This window comes from Leopardus geoffroyi, chromosome C2, assembly GCF_018350155.1.
Source record: "Leopardus geoffroyi isolate Oge1 chromosome C2, O.geoffroyi_Oge1_pat1.0, whole genome shotgun sequence".
NCBI classification, from domain to species: Eukaryota; Metazoa; Chordata; class Mammalia; order Carnivora; family Felidae; genus Leopardus; species Leopardus geoffroyi.
Window position 1 is genome coordinate 125,415,937 of NC_059333.1, and position 21,699 is coordinate 125,437,635.

General features: G+C 45.5%; 1 protein-coding gene across 1 annotated transcript; it reads right to left on the minus strand.

The window, feature by feature from the left end:
• Positions 1–3,272: 3,272 nt before the first annotated feature.
• On the minus strand, positions 3,273–21,094 carry CLDN18 (claudin 18). Its single transcript, XM_045503533.1, has 5 exons — positions 20,697–21,094; positions 10,176–10,340; positions 9,424–9,541; positions 5,170–5,280; positions 3,273–4,206 (listed from the first exon to the last, which is right to left on the minus strand). The coding sequence occupies exons 1-5, from the start codon at positions 20,914–20,916 to the stop codon at positions 4,035–4,037; spliced, it is 786 nt and encodes a 261-aa protein (XP_045359489.1). The 5' UTR covers positions 20,917–21,094; the 3' UTR covers positions 3,273–4,034.
• Between the last annotated feature and the right edge of the window lie 605 nt (positions 21,095–21,699).

Below are 21,699 nucleotides of genomic sequence, written 5' to 3' on the forward strand. Positions count from 1 at the left end.
GATGATCACAAAGAATCAATGCAAAATTAATGAAAGCATGTTGTGAATTCTTGTCGTCGATCCTTCAAGTTCACACCGCTGTTTGGCCTTGGAGTCAGGACAAGTTCGGATTTCTGATTCCAAGCTCAGTGTTCTGTCCAGTGGAAAGTGTTGGCTCTGAAATGCCAGGTGCTTTGGCAAAAACCGCGGTCATTGCAATGGTTGACCCTGTGTAATGTTCTGTGGAGGCGGGATGGGGCTGAGTATTACCCTAGAAAAAGGTGAAAGAATTGGCCATCCCATGGAGACATTGATTATACCTCCTTCCTTTTGGTCCTCAAGGTGATGACGGAGGAATACTCAGTAGTCCATAGCTTGGGATTCGCCAGGGAATTTTATGGATAATGATAGTGAGTCACATTTTGAACATGTACGTTATAATTTGATTCCTTCATTTATATCTTTGCATGAGAGTCTTCAAAATGTCCCTAATCTTAGGAAATCTAAACTCGAATAGCTCAAAATTATATAACCGAGGACAGTTTTCTACTAACCAGTTTTGTAATCCCGTTGGTTTAAAGTTGAATGTTACATTTTTGCCATTTTTTGGTTTTAATTATCCATTTTCTGTGAGAACCAGAGTAATCTCTCAGATCCTCCCCCTGTGCTATAAATATGCCGTTTGGTAACTGGTCAGAAAGTTTCAGAAGCTGTGCCTCTGAAACTTTTCTTGGAGTTCAGATTCAACCAAAGGTGTAAAAAAATGAGGCAAAGCAATGAGTTTGCCTGATTTCTAAGGACTCTCGGTCCTTAATGGCATATAACAAGTCTCTACATTTTGACTGTGGGGCCCAGGCTAGGCTAAGCTAAATACCACTGCTCTGGTTATATGAAGATATTTAGGGGTGGCTACATGACTCAAATAGTCCAATAAGTTTTATCAGGATTTTTTTTTCTCCTACAGATATCAGAGAGGAGATACATCCTTTTGGCAAGGCACCCTAGCTGAAAGATGGCATAGGCTGAGAAATATGAGCAGCCATCACTACTATCCTGTGGGGACAACCTGTTCCAGAAGCAAACCAACAGAGAGGAAAAAGTATGGGCAGGAAAAAGTAGAATCTTGGTCATATTCCTTGATCCAGCTGTGTCTGAAGCCAACGCTGGCCTCAGGTATCCTAGTTACCTTAGTCAATACCCAGCTTGTCTTAAAGTTATGCAAGTTGAGTGTTTATACCTGCCTTATCCCATTATGCTTATCATCCCCATTCCATAGAAACCCACCCTCAGAAAGATTAAGTCCTTTGCTCAACCTAATACAAGTGGTGTGGCCTGGATTTGAGGTTGGGCTGTTCTGACTCTATAGCTCATGTTGCTTCCAAAGCTTGATTCAGCCTCAGTGAGTACAGCTAACTGAGCTGGTGAACCCAGCCCTTGACAGCATTAAGAGGACAGGCATTGACTCTCTTGTTTTACTAGCTCATGGGGAGGCCAATGACCTTAGACGCTTCAGGCTGGTGCACTAAGGGTCAGACAGGCTAAATGTGGTTCTTGGATCCCATGCCACATGCCTGGCTGCTCAGGAAATCCCTTTTTATTCAGGCTTCTCAACTTTCAGAAACCACTAACTGGGCTGGATCAGATCTAGTTGGCCTCCAGGCAGCCAGGCTACAGCTGAGCAGACAGAGTCTACAATGAGAAACACTCCAGGAAGATACCCTCAGCTTTGAGGTGCTGAGACTTCCATCTCCACTTCCTGAAGCTCAGGACAAAAGAGCAGCAGTTGTTCAAATGTGAGATCATAGTATTTTTAATAGTTAACAAAACATGCAGGTCAATAGTCAATGCATATACAATAGGACAGAGCAACAACAACAACAAAATTACAAGGCACAGTCTAACTCCATAGAGGCTTTCAAATGATGTGTTGGATAGAGAATGTGCTAATTAAAAACCCACCTGAGACACACCTCAGTGCCTCAGACCTGACCACGGCTTTCTGGTGGTAGGAAGGAGAGCTCATCGTGCCCATGGCTTTCAAGTCAAATACTGAGAACTCTTTACAATCTCCATGCTCTAGGTTGTTCAGTTTTGTCTTCCCCATCCCTGGTTTTTTTTTTTTTTTGTTTGTTTGTTTCTTGATTTATCTATTCATCCTTTATCCCATCTCAGACAATGAGTTCCATGAATACTCTATCTGAGATAGCCTCGAACCATTGCTGTCTCAGTGAGCAGGGTCTCTGAGTTTGTTTTAGCTGTTGGTGAACAAAATTCCTTTCTGTTGAATGGGCTGTGATCTGCATTTCCCCAGACAGAATCCGTCCTACCTGAAGCCCCCTATGAATATTCACCATCTCCTTAGAGGCCACTTTTATATGCACTATTGATGTGAGGAATTTTTCCCCCAAATAATAACCCAGTGGTGAGATTCCCCCATTGCCTGCTGCTCCCTGATTAGGTAATTTGAGAGATTCCCACCCCCCCGCCCCACCTTAATTCCCAGGGTGACTATTCTGGCTCTGGTGTCGGGATAGAATTCTGGTAACCTGGAAGGAGTGTAGGCTTCCTACAGCAGTGATGTGAACACCAGGAAGGCGTGCGGCTGCAAAGAGCTTTTGGTTCTTGAACATCCAATGTGGCAACGATTGTAGGTAAATTTAGTGAAGGGAAGAGCTCTCACGGTAACAAAGGTAACCACAATGCCAAGTATGTGACCTCTGGCCATGCAAGTGTGGGCATGTGTCATTTGGAAATGTAACATTACATTCAGGGTCATCACTGTTTTCTTGTTTTTCTTTTTTTTTTTTTTTTTAATTTTTTTTTTTTCAACGTTTATTTATTTTTGGGACAGAGAGAGACAGAGCATGAACGGGGGAGGGGCAGAGAGAGAGGGAGACACAGAATCGGAAACAGGCTCCAGGCTCTGAGCCATCAGCCCAGAGCCCGACGCGGGGCTCGAACTCCCGGACCGCGAGATCGTGACCTGGCTGAAGTCGGACGCTTAACCGACTGCGCCACCCAGGCGCCCCTGTTTTCTTGTTTTTCAAAAGAACTTGTTTCAACTCACTCCCTAGGTTTCATCCTTTGGTTTTGACAGGGTTACACTGTATTTATTATGTATCGTCACAGTCCTGGAGAGCTCAAAGGGAAACAATTTGGATGAGTAAGCATTTCACGGAATTCAAACTTAAGTGCGATTTTACAAAGTCCATACTGACAATATCAAAAGCAATTATTTTTTCTTTTTCTTCTATTCAAGTGCAGGGATGAGGCTAATTCACAGAGACAGTGTATCATTTCACTAATATATTATTTATTCTAATTATATTTAGAATACCAAATATACTCAGATTACCCACAAATATCCTTTCCTCATTCTTCTAGGGACACTTTCTGGCCTGCGACAGAAAGATGCCCTGCAGTGGAGAGGTCAGGAGACCCCTGGGGGGTGTCTTGCTGGAATTAGCAGATGCCAACAAAAGCAGAAAGCTTTCTTCAAACTGAAATCACTTTGGTCCAGGTAATGTTCAAGATCACAGTGTAAGAAAACTCAGATAATGAGCTGGAGACATTACATATCTCTTTCCCCATCACTTCTTCTTCAGTCAGTGTTTATTAGTAGCCAGGTTGGTGGGGGAGGTTAAAATCAAATAGCAGAAAATGATGTCTTTTGATCGACTCTCCTTTTTTCCCTTCAGAATTGTTCTGGGGGATGAGTTGGGAAATAGATCATTGATGGGCTATTGTCTGATAGGAATTCAAACCACATTCTATCATCAGATGAGGAAGGTTAAATTAAAAAAAAATAGAGGATTGGAAACTGTGAACTATAGCCTCTAATTCATATCTGATAACTCGGCTGTTTTTGTGATGGAGCATTAGAGACAGAGACAAGTGGCCCAGACCATCTAGCCTCTTCATGGATGAAATCAAGGTTTTTCTAACTTCCAACTGTGAGTCAAAAGCAATCAGGAGTCAAGGTAAAATCTCCTTGTTTTTCGAGTGCACTCTAATTGGTGGGGGGGTTCTTCTGCCCATGCCGAGGTGTCTTGGAGTTATACATAGTCGTACTTGGAAGGATGAGACTGTACCTCGTCCTCTGTGCGGGCACCCCCATCGTATATCTTCTTGTTTTTGCTGTTGGGCCCAAAGCCAGTGCTGGCCTTGAAGCCTCCCGGCTTGTAGCCGACATTGTGGCCCGAGGCATGATAAGACACGGCTTTGTAGCTGAGAGAAAAAGAAACATTCCGTGACCACAGATGTATTTGATAAGAGGGAAAGCCACTCCATTTCCCCTGGAATGTCTCTGTTTTAGCCCTGAAAGAGTCCCAGGAAACCCTTAGCCCTGGGCAAACTGAGACAGGTGGTCACCCCCAGGCTTTGAGACACCAGCTTTTCTGCCTCTGCATTGGAGCAGAATTTCTTGCCTTGTATTAAGCTAGTCATTAGTGACCAGTGAGTTCCCGCTGTTAATCAATTAAAATGAAGCTGAACCAGAAACAATGTCCAGGGGAACATGGTTAGGCCAAAAAAAAAATCCAAGAATTTGTGAGTGCAAAGGTGCATACATGGAGCCCATCTCTTCTAATCTGCACAGTTTGTGGGTAAGCTGACAGAGGCCCAGAGAAGGCAAATGACTTGTTAGAACTCACAGGACTAGTTAGCACAGAACTGGACTAGGATTGAGGTCTCCCAGCTCCGAGCCCCTTTATGGGGTTACAATGGGGTTTCTCTGCAGCAGTACTTTGGCATTTTGGAACAGATGCCTCTTTGTCGTGAGCGCCTGACCTGTGCATCGGGCAAGGGTTAGCAACATCCCTGGGCCCCACCCACTAGATGCCAGGATCACCCCCACCCCACCCCAAAGCTGCAACAATCAAGAGTGTTCAGTTGTTGCCAAATACCCCCTGGAGGGCAGAATTGTTTTCAGCTGAGAACCACAGAGTTACAGAATACTGGAGTCTGAGGGAACCTGGAGGGATATTTTTCTCTCTCAAACAGGATTATTCCTAAATCTGCTCAGCTGAAATGTTCCTATTCTGTTCTTTAGGTCCCCCATAAAAGAGAAGGCTCAGGATCCTTCAGTTAATAAAGTTCTTCAAAAACCCAGACTGATCCTTCTGGCTGCAAATTATACTTTAAAATGGACTCGGATGAAATGTCTGATTGCACTGGGATGGGGAGACTCACGTGGTTTCCTCAGGCACCAGGCCCCGGCAGGCAATGCACATCATCACACCCCCAATTAGCGTCAGGCCTCCAGCGACCCAGCCCACGAACAGGGCCGAACCAAAGGTGTATCTGAGGGGGGAAGTGAGGCCATGAGTATGGGTGACTCCACTCTCAGACTCTACCCGCTGTGCCTGGCCATGCCCATCCTCTCTGTCAGCCCTCCTGGGGGTTCCACACCTATCCCTGACCATGCCACTGAACGCTTCTTTGGGTCACAGCCGACTGAACGAGGGACCCTGGAGAACAGAAGTGGGACTGAAGCTAGTCAGTAAAACGGCTGTGGGATTTTCAGGCCCCTGGCATCACTCAGGCATGGAATTAATTATAAGTCTCTACTCTCAGAGAAACATCATTGGAAATCCCCCTCCCTCCCTATTGGCATTGGGTGGGGGATGTCTTCAAGGTTTGGCAAGAGAAATTTGAGAGATATGGAAGCAGTCTGAAGTTACTATTTCTGAAGGAATTTTGGCCCCTCCGAGTTCTTACTGTGGGCCAGTAAGCTCTCATCTTACCTAACTCAAGTAGCCCTGGCAGCCGTCCACACAGGTAGGAGCATTATCGTCAGGAAGAACTAATGTGAAGTGACCATTCATTCTTTCATTTGTTTACTCATTTGTTCAGCAAGTATTTATTGAGCTCCCGCCGTGTGCCTGGCACTGCCCTGGCACTGGGATGCAGGGGTGACCAAGCCCTCACTTTCATGGTGCTTCTACTCCAGCTCACACTGGAACTCAAACCTGTGGCGGTCTGACTCCAGTGCTGGTGCCCTTCCCTCCCAGGGGAACTCAGTCCCTCCATGGGACTCAGTTAGATCTGACTGGGGTTGTCCGAGAACCAAGTCTCCTGAGAATAGAATAATTCTGATTCCGCACGGACCTCTGTGGACAGTGGGGAGAGTGGCCAAAAACTTTTAGGATGTCACTGGGTATTTCCGTTGGTTAGAAAGTTACCAACTTTCCCTTCATCTCCAAGAGCCCCACAGAAAAGGACAGCTCAGCATGGCGGATACCTGCCCTTGGAGGTTTTCCCCTCATGTCCACCAAAGAGCATGGGGCTGTCTGTGGAACACCATGAATCACTAGTATGTTTAAAAGTCACCAACTAAGAACATTATACCAGTAGCTGGAAGACAGCAATGTGTGTGCAGACCTCCACAACCTAAGAAAATAAGATCCTTTAGATGTGCTTTAAAAGTACACACATTTTAGCAGGATCAAAGTAAGCAATATAAGCCTGATGACCAAGCGTAATGTAAAGGGCAAAGCTGGCAGACTGAGCTCAGGGCTTGAAAAAGTTCTGGAAGAACATTTATCTGCAGGCAGTTTTTACTTCCTTTGGACTTGGAAGTGACAGACATTTGTTTTGAAAGCTGTTGGCTTGGAATGAAGAACCCCATCCCACCCTGTTGGCCCTCCCCAGCGTGGCTAGGGGCTTAACACCTAACCTTTTCCTGGGCGTCCTCCTGAGAGGCCCCTGCGTAAATCTCCTGGGGGCAGTCTTGGTCCCTCAGCCCTGGCGCAGACAGAACCCCTGTCCTTGGTACTTCTAAAGATGGTCGAGTGACCACATAATGTTAATGATGACAACCATCACTAGCATTTATTGAGCCCTTACTGACACTGTGATGGGCACCTTTATCACAATCTCATTTAATTCTTCCAACAGCCTCATTTTGCAGGATTTCTCACTCCCATTTTACAGAGGAGGGGATTGAGGTTTAGAGAGGCTAAGTAACTTTTCCAAAGACCCAGGAAGGACACAGGAGCTACTGAAATTCAAATGCAGATCCTTCTGCCTCCAAAGCCTTCATTGTTCATCATTAAGCTAATACTATCTTCTGGGCAAGGGGAACATGAGGACTGAGGTCTCCTTCTTTCACTTAGATCCTCTTGGTTAAGGTTAGCAAACTTAAATACCTAACTAGGACAGCTAAGAAATTTAAATGAGTGAAGTGGGGAAACCCCCCACAAGCATAATGATAAATGGCCTCAGCGTTGGGACATTTGAGAGTGGTGGGGATAAACTGGAGAGGGTGAGCTCTTGCTAAGAGGGCAACTATTTTGCAGCTGCAGAGATTGTTGCCATAGAGAGTGAGGGCCCAGTACTGCTGGATCTGATGTTTTTCTTTTACAAGGAGCTGGAAAAACGGATTGCATACGTGTGTGTGTGTGTGTGTGCATGTATGTATGTATGGTGTGAAATATCCTTGTAGTAAACACTAATGGTGCTTTGCCCATGTCCCTTATGTCCCTTTCACCATTTCTGTGTTTCTTCTTCAGCTCCTGTGGTCTTTGCCTTTGCCTGCTGGCCCCCATGCTTTCCTTTGGAGGTCAGGTTTTGATTTAGCCACTGGAGCCATTTTGCCCATGTGCACAGAGGCTGATTGGCGCTGAAGTATGAAAGTTTGGGAGTCAAGACAACTCTGAGGTATGTTTCATGCCCCACAGCTCCCCAGGATTGGGCTGCGTCCCAGAATTCATTGCAATTACCCTCTTCTCTGTCCTGGGTGCCTCACTCCCTACCCGGTCTCCCCTTCCTTAATACATCACTTGCACATGAAACCTCAGAATCTGTTTTTCAGGCTCTGTGTCTGAGTAACCCAACATATGACACTTCTAATTTTTAAAAAGTAGTGAATAATTCAAGTTATAAAATGAAGTGTTTAGGCTAATACAAAACACCTCACAAGCTCTGAATAGCATGAAAGCAGGCACTTTGTAGCTTGGGTACCCTTAACACGGCATTGGCAGAGGATGGGATGCTGGGACCAAATGGGCTACCAGAAAGCCCATCAGCTCACTGTCAAGACCTTTCTTGGCAGCTGTGTTGTCTTGTGTGACTTCTGGGTAGAGAGGATGAGAAAACAGAAAGAAGGGAAAAACTGCTGCCCATCTATGGAGGAAGGCACTCAGTGAACATTCTAGAATCCTATAGTCTCAATCTCAGGACTGAAGTTGCCTGACTGAAGGATGGTGCAGGTTCTAGGGAGATGGTGTGAGAGGATGATGTGGGTATTAGCACTGTGTGCCAGTGGGGTGGGTGACTCCTCTTGGCAGGGGCAGTGACACAGGTGCCCAGATACTCTGGGTAAGGTAGGCTCTTCTAAGTAGGTTGACCAACCATCCTGACTTGCCCATGAGGGAGGAGTTTCCCAGGATGTGGGACTTTTAGTGCTAAAGCTGGTAAAGTCCCAGGAAAACATGGTCAGCGTACTTCTAAGTTGCCCTTATAACCAAGAGACCATGGGAAGATCACAGAGAGGATGAGGGGAGCTTATGGGGATCACTTCCTTCTCATTCTTGAAACAAAGCAGGAACATGGATGGGGACTGGAGTTCCTGGGAGCCAGAAAGTAATGGATTTATACAACCTCACCCCCTGTCTATATCCCACGATGGTGTGGCTGGAGAAATACCAAGTGTATCCACTCCAGAGATGATGGGTCACTTAGATATGATATTTACATCACTGTCTCAGAAGAAGGTTTTTTCTCCATCAAGAATTTACTGCTGCTTCTTGCTTTGAAATATGTCCCTTTGAAGTGGCTAAATGAATATAGGTGTTAGAGTTGCTCTTCCAGCATTTAAAAGTTCTACCCTCCTTCAGACACCAAATTATAGTGGGGTTTCGTCTCCCTCAGCTAGACTGTAACGTCCGTGAGGATGGGGAACTTGTCTTATCCCCAGCTTTCAGAACAGCTCCTGGCTCACATCAGGTGCTCTATACATTTGTAGGATGAGTGAATGAATGAATGAATGAGAAGAAGAGGCAGCTGTACAAGGAAGAAACATAACATTACTCTTCTCACCTATACTGCACCTTTCTCAGTTCTACTCAAGCTTTCACCTGTCCCTAGTCAGGTTCCCGTCATGGTCTGAGGATGTGGGTTGATGCTCATTTACATGCCTGGGCTAATAGTGCCTGTTTCATTGCCACCACAATGGGGCCTGTGTAAGCATGTTAGATAAATACTGTGAACTGTCGCTGTATTTCAATGCAAATGTCAGCTCAGCCTCAAGTCATAGCACCAAGGATATTTCACTGAAATGAAGTTTATGAATTTACAGATCACTGTTGATTTACGATATGGCATGGTTGCCTCTGATAAATTTTTGCTATTTCAGGCACTGACAGTCACATTAGGCATATGTGTTTAATAGGATTTTTATAACAATATTCACCACAGGGTACTAAGACTAGATTGGAAGCTTACCTGGTCTGAACAGTCTGCACCATCCCACCCATCCCAGTGTACATGTTCGCTGTAGACATCCAGAAGTTAGTAACCAGCATGTTGGCAAACACAGATACTCCAGCGATTGCACAGAGACCTGCAGGCAAAATACAAGAAAGCTCCAGAGTCAGCTTTAAAGGGATCACAACGTTTCTGAGGCAATGTATGCTGAAATGAGTTTAGATGAGCAGGCTGCGAACATTCCATTCATATAACAGAATAGCTAATCCAAGCATTGATTATTGAATTCCCACTATGTGCTAGACATTATGTTAGACTCTCTTAGAGTGCTTAGATTCTCTTATCTCTCTAATTGTGGAGGGATTTGTATGTGTGCAGAAAGAGATTTTTCCATGCATCTTGGGACAAAGGATTAGTAATACAAATATTTTGGGTCTGGTCCTTCGATGGTGTCAAGTGCTCTTTCCTTAAAATCATTTTCAAGAATCTTGCCAAAATAATGTCTTTAGGGACTGAGTCACATGGCTACCTTAGGACTGAGAATTTCTTATAATAATCAGATGGCAGCTAAGGGGGACCTTAACATTCATGATCATTCTGTAGAGCATAATTGGGCTCTAGCCTCAGATCTTGAATCCCAGTGTGTAAAATTCTGATCCATGTTCAAACCATGTTCAATAAGGAGAAACCATGTTTCCTCTGCCAGAATAATTTTACTTTGACATTCCCAGAAAAGCATTTGAGAGAGGGAACCCTGGCTGCTTGTTTACCTGAGATGATGAACATGATCCCAGAGGTCAGTGTCATGTTGGCTTTGGCAGAGTCCTCCATGCTGCCTATGCGGATGCACTTCAGGGCAAAGATGGACACCAGCAGGCCGATGGCACCCAGGACAATGCCCACAATCATCAGGGCTCGCACTGCCTGCAGCATGGCTGTGGGGCAAGAGGCAAGACACAAGCAGACAGATGAGACCACCTCTGCATGACCACCAGGCTTTAGTTTAATAAAATAAAGCAACCACAATCAGCCAGCATCCAATTCCTGAGAAATAACAAGTCCATAAAATGTGAACCTTGTCATTGCCAGGGGATGTGGAATTGTGAGAAATGCAAAACCACCACATACAATCCTGTGATTGTTGAAGGACCTGCATGTACACAATTGTCTGTAGAATGACAAAAATCATGAACTGTTGGGAGTAGGGACAACCAATGGATAGCTATTTCATTTCTTCATTTTAAAGCCTGATAAGCTGGGGTCTAGGAAGAGGAAATAGCTTGATTAAGGTGACATGAAAAATTACTGATAGAGCTTATAGTAAAACTGTGTGACTTTGGCTTCTATCCCAAACATCGTTCTCCTCTAGTCTTTTCATATGGGCTCATTGCTTCATATTGTTGCGTCCGCTTTAGAAAAACCCGATATTCATTCATAGCGTGTGATGAAGCAAGGTTACTAGGTGATATACTAAGGGCACCACGTTTTTGCTTGTTTCCAAAGGGACTACTATAGTCAGGGTAAGCTGTAGGTTTTGGGTATATATAACAGACTGCTATATCACTCACAGGCCTTTCAACGTGACCAGTTTATCAGCAGTTCCCTTCTCAGGAAGCAATGGGAGCTGTAGATCCTGCTGGGACTCTCCCCCAGTGCCTCCCCTCCAGATAAATCCAAAGTGGTTTTTAGTGTGTCCTTAATGTGCACTGACTCATCTCAACAGTTTTTTTCTGAGCCCCTATGACTAGGCACAGGGATGACAGTAATTAATAGGTCAGCCATGGTCTCTCCGCTCACGGATCTTATGTCGAAGTGGGGAAAGACAGTCATTAAACATGCCCGCTACAAGCATAATGCATTTACAAAAGAAAGACAAATGAGTCTTGGTGTTTTCCAGAGGGAAAGGCCCCAAGTGTGGGTATTTCTGGTGGAGCAGAACTGAAGAATTGTGTGAAGCAAAGCAGAAAGCTCTGTCTTACCCTAGTTATCATAGCCAATTGCTACTTTTGATTGAAAGCTATAAGTCGCTTTTCAGACATGAACAAATCCAGTCCACATTAAAAAACCCCTGCAATGTCGGTGATATGATTGCCTTCATTTTATAATTGAAGAAATTGAGACAGAGAGGTTCAGGAACTTGCCCGAGGACATATTTTGAGGGACAAGCAAGAGCTGGGGGTCAAACCCAGAACTATCTCCAAATTGTTTTTCCCATCACAGTACATTCCTTTGAGGTACCTAATCCTGGAAAAACAGGCTGCCATCAGGGTACAGGGATCTGTAAGCACCTAAGAGAATGTATCCTCCAAACTCGGAGACTCAGCCATGAAATATCAACCTCTAAAATGGAGGCTAAAAATGTATAAAGAAATATTATCTAAAAATCATCTCAGGGAATAACATGTCCTAGGAGATTTTATTTGTGAATGTGGCTCTCAAGACAAGGACGTCCTGGGAGGAATTTCTCTCTAATCTCTCCAGGAAGATTTTCATCTCAAATATGGCCAATATCAAGGGAGCCGCCAGCTTATTCATTCTAAGGTGTGTATCACAAAGCAACTTGTCATGATGGAAGAATTGGGAATCAATGAAGTATACTGAAAAAGGAGAGGCAGATCATTCAGAATTCGTTAAAGAGCCTTTGGCATTGTCTGAGGAACGGAGGCCCTGTCAACTTTCTCTCTGTGGAGATGATGGTATCCAGCCACTCTAGTTCTATGCCGCTTGATTCTGATTCTCTTCCCCTGAAGCAACTTCTGATTTTAACTTTGCTTCTCTGCTGAGAAGAGAATTCTACAAACAGCTATATAATCAGTCGTGGTCCTATTAGCAACTATATTTGCAGGATAAATATATTGGTTTACGGTGTGGATCAATCCTCCAGGATCTGACCATTCATCCCTGGAAGAATTGAATTGATTAACATTGGCATCTTGAGATTACAGCTGAGTTCTGATGCTAGAGCTGTGGTGACCCCAGTTGGGCAAAGAGAACCAATGAGGGCCTTGGAGTTGCCCTTGGATCCACTCTTAATGTAGGAGGGCTCTAGAGGGCCACCTTTGTTCTCTAAAGCCTTGCTCAATGGTTTTGCTGGCCCCACAGGATACTGGGAACAAACATTCTGTTCATTCCCTTATTAACAAATGCAAGCGTGTGTCATGTTCTTGTGTATTCATTTATATTTTTGTGTTTTCACTCAGCACATGTTGGTATGTGCTCATAGTCATATGTTACATAATCATATAACTCATCCATGAATTCATTCATTCATTCATCAAGTATTTTTAAGCTCAAATTCTCTACAAAACCCTATGTCAGATGTTGTAGAAGATATAAAGTTTCATGAAAAATAGTCACTGCCTTCAAGCGGTTTACAATCTGGGAAGACGATATTTTTATTGGAAATCTTGAACCTCAAATTTCTTTTCACTTTGGGAGTATCTATTCTCATAGTTGCTTATGATGTGGTTCTAGTTCTCTTTAACACATACAATTATACTACTACAAGCCTGGTTCAGGACAGGTATGGACAGGACATTTGCTGGGCAGCCCCAGGCTTCAGGAAATATCCTCCAGGCTATACTGATGTGTATGTTACTACCAGAAAACTGGACATATGGAAAGAGGAAGGGGCTTGACTTTCTCTTCATCTTGTCCTCATGGGCCTCTTGTGAACTTCAAATCCACCCAGAAACCTGCTGGAGATTTTAAAATCTGCTCTTGTTCTGACATTTTAAGCCTTAAGCTATTCAGAAAACAAAATCATTTATCCCTTTTGAGAAACACCTGGCAAGGCATCTGGTTAAAACAACCAAAACCAACCAACCAACCAACCAACTAGCCAACCAACCAAAACCAACTAACCAACCAAACAAACAAACAAACAAAAACCAAATAAACGATATTAACTAAGTAGGATAAAGGATGTCCTTTCCTTATTCTATAACAAATCAACATTTCTCCTGGACTCTCAGCAAGGGTGGGGTCATTAACTCTTTAGACTGAGTAGTTTTAATGTTTGTTCTTGAAAACACATCATGAGGTGGCCGTGGCTGAGGCACATGGTCTTGCCTGTCATTGCTGGATTAGAAGGGCTGTGAGATTGGCAAGTGGGAGGTGAAATCACTGTAGACTTGCCTCGTGTGGAGAGTTGCTGTTGCTGTGCCACAGGAGCCCTTGGGCACTGGAGCCTGGGCCAGCCTGTCCTGCTCAGCCTTTGCCTCAGGCTGTCAGATGCCCTCTTGTCTTTGCTGAGTCAGGTATGCATGGCAAGGCCTCATTTCCTTCCTGCTATCTCTTGACCTCTGGATTTCTGATGAACACTGGCACCTGCTTTGAATCAGGGGTCCACCCTCACCCTGAGCACATTTCTCTTAGCCCGTGGTTGGAAAAGACACAACATTGTTTTATAACTTGTGGGACCACTGTCAGAGTCACAATCCTGGGCCTGGATGCATAGACCAAGTTCTTCCTTGCTTCGGAGATCCCTTGAGGGGTGCTTCTGAGAGTGGGAGCTGTGATGGGGGCAGGTTCCAGGAAGTAGGAGGAAATGTTCTCTACCACTCATTGCTAGAACCTCCCCCCACCCCATGTCTAGTAATGACAATGGAGATCCATGGGGGTGACCTGAACTTCCTTTCCAGCTGGAAGAATCTACCATCTGGGATTCTAATCTTCCATAGATAGTTAGCCAGAGAAACTGCTCCCAAAGGTGGTAGGTTTCTCTTTTAGCCACACTGTCTCTTATTTGCTATTCTGAGCAAGAGGCACATAAGCTTATCAGCTGATAACAGGTGAGTCAACGGCTCTATAGACTGATTCCCTGCACCAAAGGTGTGACTACGGCATTCTTTCCAATGAACAATGAGGCATTATCAGACTTGAAGGGTGGGCAGGATTCAGAGCTGACAGAAGCAAACAGAAAAATGGGAACTCAGTGTTCCCTCCCTGTTGCAAAATATCTTATTCCCCCAAACTAGCTATGGACTGACAGGCAAGGTGCCTTTGGGTGTGGTTCCCAACCCTGGTTGCACTTGAGCATCTCTTGGGGGAGCTTTTAAAGAAATATTAATGTTTTGCCTCCATCCCTAGAGACTTTCATTGAATTGTTCAATAACATAAAATTTCAAGGAATAATTTGGGAAAACAACCCTCAAGAGGCTCAGGAGGAGGTGCTCAGAGCAGGGAGTTGAGAGGAAAGAGTTCCCAGGGGCTGACATCCCTGAGCTAGGTGGGGTGTGGGTGTGAGGCTTATGAGACAGCAAATTACCAGGAGCCAAAGGCCTGGACCTGAGGCTTTTGTTGGTGGTGGTTAGAGAGGACCCATACCTCAGGCACAGCTTGGCTTCAGACTGGAGGCAGGGGAGGCTGATGGAGGAGTCCAAAGGATGGGAGCCCAGAGAAGGGAAATCTGAGGCCAGGCCTCAGAGAAAAGGCCCTTCAGAACAAGGGTGAGAGGGCCTAGCTTCTCCTGACATCTCAGGGAACCAATATGGAAGTCCTTTGTGTCCCATGAAATCCTACAGAACGGTGTGATGCCAGGTAGGTGGCATTCGGCAAATCTTTTAACCTCACTGAAGCTGAATTTCCTCAACCCTGGAGCTGGATAGAGATATCTCTTGCACAAAGATGTTGTGAGGACCAGCTGCTGCTTGGCACCAGCATAAAACTAAGCCAGGCTCAACCAATGTCGGTTTCCTCCCCTTCCCTAAAGAGAAGTTCTCTTTCTTCAACCCAACATGGCTTTGGCTGGTACTAACTGTATAAACGTGAATCCTCTCACCTGGTGATAGAATATGGTTGAGGATTTGAAAAAGCCATGCATAAGGGAGGATGAGGGGCGAGAGGGGAAGCAAATTGGAGAAGAGTAGGAAGCGTAAGTCCTGGGCCAAGGCAGAGAGAAGATCAGGAAAAATGGACTTAAGATCTGGCTGGCAACGAGGAGGAGGGGCAGGTGAGACAGCGAGGGGTGAGGCGCCGTCTTCATTGTCCTTCCTTTTTGACTCTAAGGTGGGGTCCAGCTACGTGACTCTGGCCATGTGTGTCTCCACCAAGAAATGGAGACCCCCCACTGACTAGTCCACGCTAGGGCCTGATGCTTTGCGTGTGGCTGCCCTTCTGTCAATGCAACCGCCACCACAGTCACAAGCTGAGGACGTGTTCTGATTCCTGCATCTGCTTAGGGCAAGTGGTCACGGTTTACGCCTCAGGTACAGGTCCTCTCCGGCTTTGCAGATGTGTCCTCAGTTCTCTGTGGGATCTTCGGATGTACGTTAGTAGGGACATATTTGGATGTTTGTCCACATATTTAAAAAGGTATATTTGGGCCAAAATAGATTTCTTTCTTGAAGAAAGGGGAAAGCAGCTTGACCAAAAACCAAGGGGCTCCCCCCGATTTCATTTCAAGTTTATCACTAACTTATAACCCCTTTACCTCTTAGGGCCAGTTTCTTCCACCAGACATCGGGGAAAGACAAGCTGGTTTCACAGGATCAGGAACACTGGACTTAATGTCAAATAGCCAATCGTAAGGAGAAACACACCAGGGGGCTCCTTTAGAAAGGGTACTCGAAAGCAGTTTTGTATTTTTTTTTCCTTTATGGATTTGTGCTTTAGATTTTGTAGAATTGTTTCCTGGGTTAAATGTGGTTTCACTAAAACCGCCCATTCCTGGGTGTGTAAATATGATTGGCAGGTTGATGGGACACTCTTTAGGTCTTCAGTGGCTGTTGGTTTTTCACATTGCTAGAGAAAGGGGGCCAATGTGGCCAGTTGTATGAAAGAAAACTCAAGACCTTTAGTGCCTGCAAAGAGGCTGGGAATCAGTGATGTGCCAGAACACAGGTAGCATGGGGGACTGAAAGAAGAAAAAGAGTACCCTAAATAATATTTGGTTTGGGTATTTGGATTCATAAAAGATGCTTGATTTTGGAGAAGAAAAAAAACCCTGGAAGATCAAATCCTGTTTGAGAGATTTGGGTGGTGTAGACAGGGCAGTAATGACTGACTGACACCAAGAACCAGTTCTGCTAAATGGATTGCAAAGCCCTTTCACACAAATACCTTATTGTGAGGCATTTCACAGATGGGGAGAGCAAGGTTGAGAGACCTAACTGGCCAAGCTAGCCCTTGATCCCAGTTCACCTGCCTTTAACTGTAAGGCCCTGCCATGGCACCAAATTCAATCCAAATATTTGCAAACACATTAGAAAAAAATATCACTTGCCTATGATGTCATCATGGGACCAGGGACATGAATTTGCCAGGTCTCTGCCTCCTCTCCACCCTGTTCATCGACAGCCCTCTGCTCTCCTCCCCCCACTGTCTCCAGGGCAGGGGGTGGGTGGGTGGGAAGGAAATGACACACAAGTCATCCACTCTTTAAACTTGGTACTCCTAATTGTGCATTGTGACGATATGGCTATAAATGGGTCAAGGTGCAGATGTACCCTCTACTCTTAGCGTGCTCAAGCACAGGCCAATCTCTTCAATTCTAAAGGCAGCTCCTTGTATCTGGAATGTAGAAGCAGGGCCTGAGCATGCGCAGGGCTAAAGACACAGACTGGGAAGCGTTTCAGCCTTGTGTTCATTTCCTGCATCTGATATCTCCTGTCCATGGGAGCTTGGGCACCTTACTTTGTCTCCATATCTGAGCCTCAGTTTCCACTTTTGTAAAAACAAAGCTGGTACACATTACCCTGTATTGCTGTGAAGGTTCAACTGGTAGGTCTATGTGCAGTTCAAGAAATGGTCGGTTTTTATTTCTGCACTGTCCTTGGAGAATGACATGCTGCTCTGACTGTTTGGAATACAATGAGAGGGCGTCTTGGGCTATGAATTATACAGAGCTGGTCATATATAGGTAAATAGTCCTGCTACTACAACCATTTACCTCATTAATCTATCTGTAGGTTACATAATATAGCTAGTCGAATGGAATTAAATTATTCTATGGCTGTAAGTTCCAACTAAACGTGATACATTTTTATCAGATGAATGAAGGGTATGTGAGATTTTGCAAGAAAAGAGCTTATCCTTAGGAAGAATTGAGTAATTGGCAGTGATTATTATGACTGTTAACTGAAGTATTACAATGGTATCTGCCTCATGCTTTTATAGTAACTTTAAAGCTTAATTCTCTGCTGCAGGCTGGTACTCCCCTGAGCTCTAGGTCAAAATTAAACTTTCAACCTTCCATTTCTGTCTCTGGATGTTTCACCCAGCTCCTCTGCTTCAGTTTCTCTTCCCTCGGCCCCTTGTCATGCTCAAGAAAATGTTCTCAGCAGCTGTTTCAGTGCCCTCTAGGTGCCAGGTCCTGAGTAGTTAATGTTACCCCTTTCAGCTTCCTCCGGAGCCCTACAAGTGTCTCTGGGCCACCCTCTGGCCTTCTCTCTGGCTGCTCCGTCTTCTTATGTTCCTGCCTTCAGGTTTTGAGGGTCTTTTTAGCTTATTCCTTCTGGCAGTCTTCCCACCTGTCCCCTACATTAGTCAGCCAAATCTTAAGTCACCAAACAAATATTTGCATTTAGGGATGCCAATTTACATTGTAGTCACTTTTGCTGCACAAAAGCCTCGCTATTCTTTTTTTTTTTTTTTTTTTAATTTTTTTTAACATTTATTTATTATTGAGAGAGACAGAGCACGAGCAGGGGAGGGACAGAGAGAGAGGAGACACAGAATCTGAAGCAGGCTCCAGGCTCTGAGCTGTCAGCAAAGAGCCTGACACGGGGCTTGAACTCACACACTGCGAGATCATGACCTGAGACAAAGTCAGACGCTTAACCGACTAAGCCACCCAAGCACCCCGAAGCCTTGCTATTCTTAAATCCACGCTGTTCTCCATGGCCATACATTAACAGTGATTTCAAGTATCTCCGTTTCTGCATATTCAGGCCCAAGAAATGTTTTTCCTGGCTTTTGGTGGAATCCTGTTCCCCTGACTCAGACAGGCAGGATTGGGATATGACTCTGTGATGGCTGCCTGGAGCTTTTCAGCTCTTCCAACTTGCGAGCAGTGTCATGAGGGTGGATGTGCCCAATGTTATTAGAGTGCCTGGGTCTGGTACAGAGATCTGGGGGATCCTATTCAATTTAGGGATGTGAGGAGGCTTCACAAAGGAGGTCATATTTGGGCTGGACCCTGCATATGAGAAGATTCATGGAGATGGCGGTGGAATGGTGGAGGGGGCACTTGGCAGTGGGAGAAATGGGTATCCAGGATCAAGCCCAGGGTAGAGTAAATGGACAGGGAGAAGCAGAGGCTGGGGGCAGAGGAATTGTAAGAGATAAGTCAGGCAAGATGAAGGAGATAGGAGGGCATGGGTGTCAGGCAGTCATGTCTACACCTAATTAAGCTGCAAATGGGGGAACCATGGGAGGGTTTGGCTTTTAAAATGCCCGAGAGATGAGAACTGAGAACTGGCAGTCAGTGATTGGAAGATTCTACCCGATCTGCCATAGTCAAAGGAGCAAACACTCTAGAGAGATGAAGGATAGAAACCGGACTGAGAAAGACGAAGAGCGACAGGTGATAGTAAAATGTATTCTTTTCATTTGGTTGTCAGTGACCCAGGGAGAGACAGAACTTGACAATGATCAGAATCATGAGATCTTGTAGGAAAGGAGGATATAAGCCTAAGTGAGGAGGAGAGATGACAAGAAGAATAGGGGCTGATCCGACAGGATGGTGTGGGGCCCCATGTGTGGAAAGAAACAGAATGAGCAAGAGATTGGTAATGTGTGGTTTGGCCCTGAGCTGAGGTTATTGAGCATGAAGTTATGGGATGTCATGCCTCAATTTTGAATATGAGGTCAATCTTTTTTCTTCATTAAAACAATTTTTTTTTTAACATTTATGTATGTTTGAGAGAAAGAGAGCACAAGCTGGGGAGGGGCAGAGAGAGAGAGGGAGACACAGAGTCCAAAGCAGGCTCCAGGCTCTGAGCTATCAGCACAGAGCCCGACGCGGGGCTCGAACCCATGAACTGCGAGATCATGACCTGAGCCGAAGTTGGATGCTAAACCGACTGAGCCACCCAGGCACCCCTTTTATCTTCATTTAATAGTTAAAATGAGGTGTGAGTCGACAGTCTATGGTCTTGCACCTCCTCCCTTCTGACCTCTCCCTTCACAGGAGAGCATGATCCCTCCTCTGCGCTGTCTTCCTGTGGCCAGGTCCCACCTGCCTTGCTTCCCTAAGCAGGTCTCAGTTAGGGATCCTGCTGGTCCTGCAATAGGAATGGCTTCCAAAATGCAGTAAAAACCCCAGTTCTACTCTGTCACCCATCTTCTTTTTCTTTCCAAAAATGAAGATAAATTAGTTGAATTGCTTTTCATCATTCAATTTCAAGTGCTTCGAAGACTCTTAACAGTTTCGTGCAAGTTTATTTCCATCTACCTGTTCATAAGGTGTTAGTTTCAGAGTGGCAAATCAAACACTCTTCCCTTCCTCACCAAACTCCTATCTTGGCCACTCCTTGGAGCCACTGATTAGACTGACCTTTTATTTTCTTTTTGCCCACCCTCTTTCTTTAAATACGAGCCGCTTTCATAATATCTAGGATGCAAAGTTCCTATGTGCATGTTTGAAATAATTATCTGTATTAAAAGCAAGGGTTTAACTTCATCTTCAGGGGTGAAAAGATGTCACATTTATAATTATATTTATATTATGAAATTACTATAATATAATTATAACTTATTCTGGCATGCACTGTTTCTTAGGAGTGCACACTAGAACCTCTTAACGCAAAGCAAAGAAAGGATATTTATAATTTAATGGCAATATACATTTTCTGACACTTTCAGAGACTCCAGCTTTTCAAAGCAAAATTGAATTGAATTGAAAATGAAATGAAATTAGTTCTCCATAAGCGTTTTGGGCTAGAAGAAAATAATTCACCAACCTACTTCTTTGCTCCCACGTACGTGCAGGCAAGAGCAAGTCACATGCACACACATGCACACAATTTTCTCCTTTGAGGACCATTAGTCTATTCTAGTATCATGAGCATGCTTGCCCTTACAACAAATCCCATTCTTTTCACCACCCGCAATTCCTTTGACTTGAGTATGAATTCTCCGATTTTCTCCAGGACAACTATAGCCCTCTTTGTCATGGGGCCAACTTCTCTTATTCACACCTTTTATTCTGAGCTGCAAGGGTCATACCCAGAGGTGGGGAGCGAGGCTCAGTCCCTGGTGTGATTTCTGAGGTCCCTCCTGGCTGCAGGGAGCAAAGACATCCCTCCCCGGCCCTCACCTGCTCAGGGCCCCCGTGCTGCCGGGCCTACCTGGAAGGCCCAGGATGGTGAAGTAGGGCCTGCACTCGGTGAACCCTGAGCTCTGCCTCACGCAGCTCCGCCAGAGTCCTTCGTACTGGAACACGGAGGTGACGGGGTTGTCGTACAGGTCCTGGGTGCTCCACATGTCCATCCCCGTGGCGGCGATGCACCCCGCCAGGCCCAGGAGGGACAGGAGGAAGCCCACCACTTGGCACGTGGTGGTGGACATGGCCTCGGCCCCGCGCGCCCTCCACCCGCCGCCCGAGGTCTAGCTGCACCTTCCTCCTGTGCAGGGTGTGCGTGGGCCAGTTGTGCTCCTGAGCGGAGCTGCCCTAATCAGATGGTTTCCCTCGGCTCTTGGTGTTTGCTCACTCTGTTTTCCTTAGATAGTTCAGTTTCACTCTTGGTTCAAGGGCATTATGTTTTCATTTGTTAGGGAAGCGGCCCCAAGAGGCACTTGTCCGCCGAGCTGCGCAGGCCCAGCTGGTGTGGGAGCAGAGTGGTTGGAGTGGACACCCTTTCTGAAGGCCTTGCCAGCCTCCCTTGTCCGTGGCTGTGGCTGTGACACGAGCAGGCCGGCCACCGCCTGGGTAGAAAGGTGACGAGTCCAGCGCGCCGGCAGCCCCCACAGCCTTTTCCTCTAGGCTCTGCTCGGCGGAGAGTAATGTCGCTTAGGCTGACATCACTTAAAACAAAGGCCCCAGGAGTCTCCATCTTCAACCAGACTTTCACATTTCCTCCTCCACAGCTCATAAACTACTTTTCCTGCACGTCTTTCCATTGCACTCTTACAGGAATGGGTGGAGTACGTATTATTATTCCACACCCATATATTTTGAGTGAAGTGAGGCACCATAGATTAAGGAACTTGTCTAAGGGCCTTGAACCACAGATGCTTTAAAGTCAGTAAAGGCGGAGCTCCAGGGCCCACTTCCAGTCTGGTGCTCTTTCTCTATTTCCATGTGGAGAGGCAGGGGCAGGCATGGTTGTCCCCACGTTTGGGAACAGGAAG

Excerpts from the sequence above, each read along its gene's own strand:
- CLDN18 (XM_045503533.1), bottom strand. The coding sequence starts at position 20,916 with ATGTCCACCACCACGTGCCAAGTGGTGGGCTTCCTCCTGTCCCTCCTG. Across the intron at positions 10,341-20,696 it reads CACCATCCTGGGCCTTCCAG|CCATGCTGCAGGCAGTGCGA; the intron begins GTAGGCCCGGCA and ends CTTGCCCCACAG. Across the intron at positions 9,542-10,175 it reads GATCATGTTCATCATCTCAG|GTCTCTGTGCAATCGCTGGA; the intron begins GTAAACAAGCAG and ends TTTTGCCTGCAG.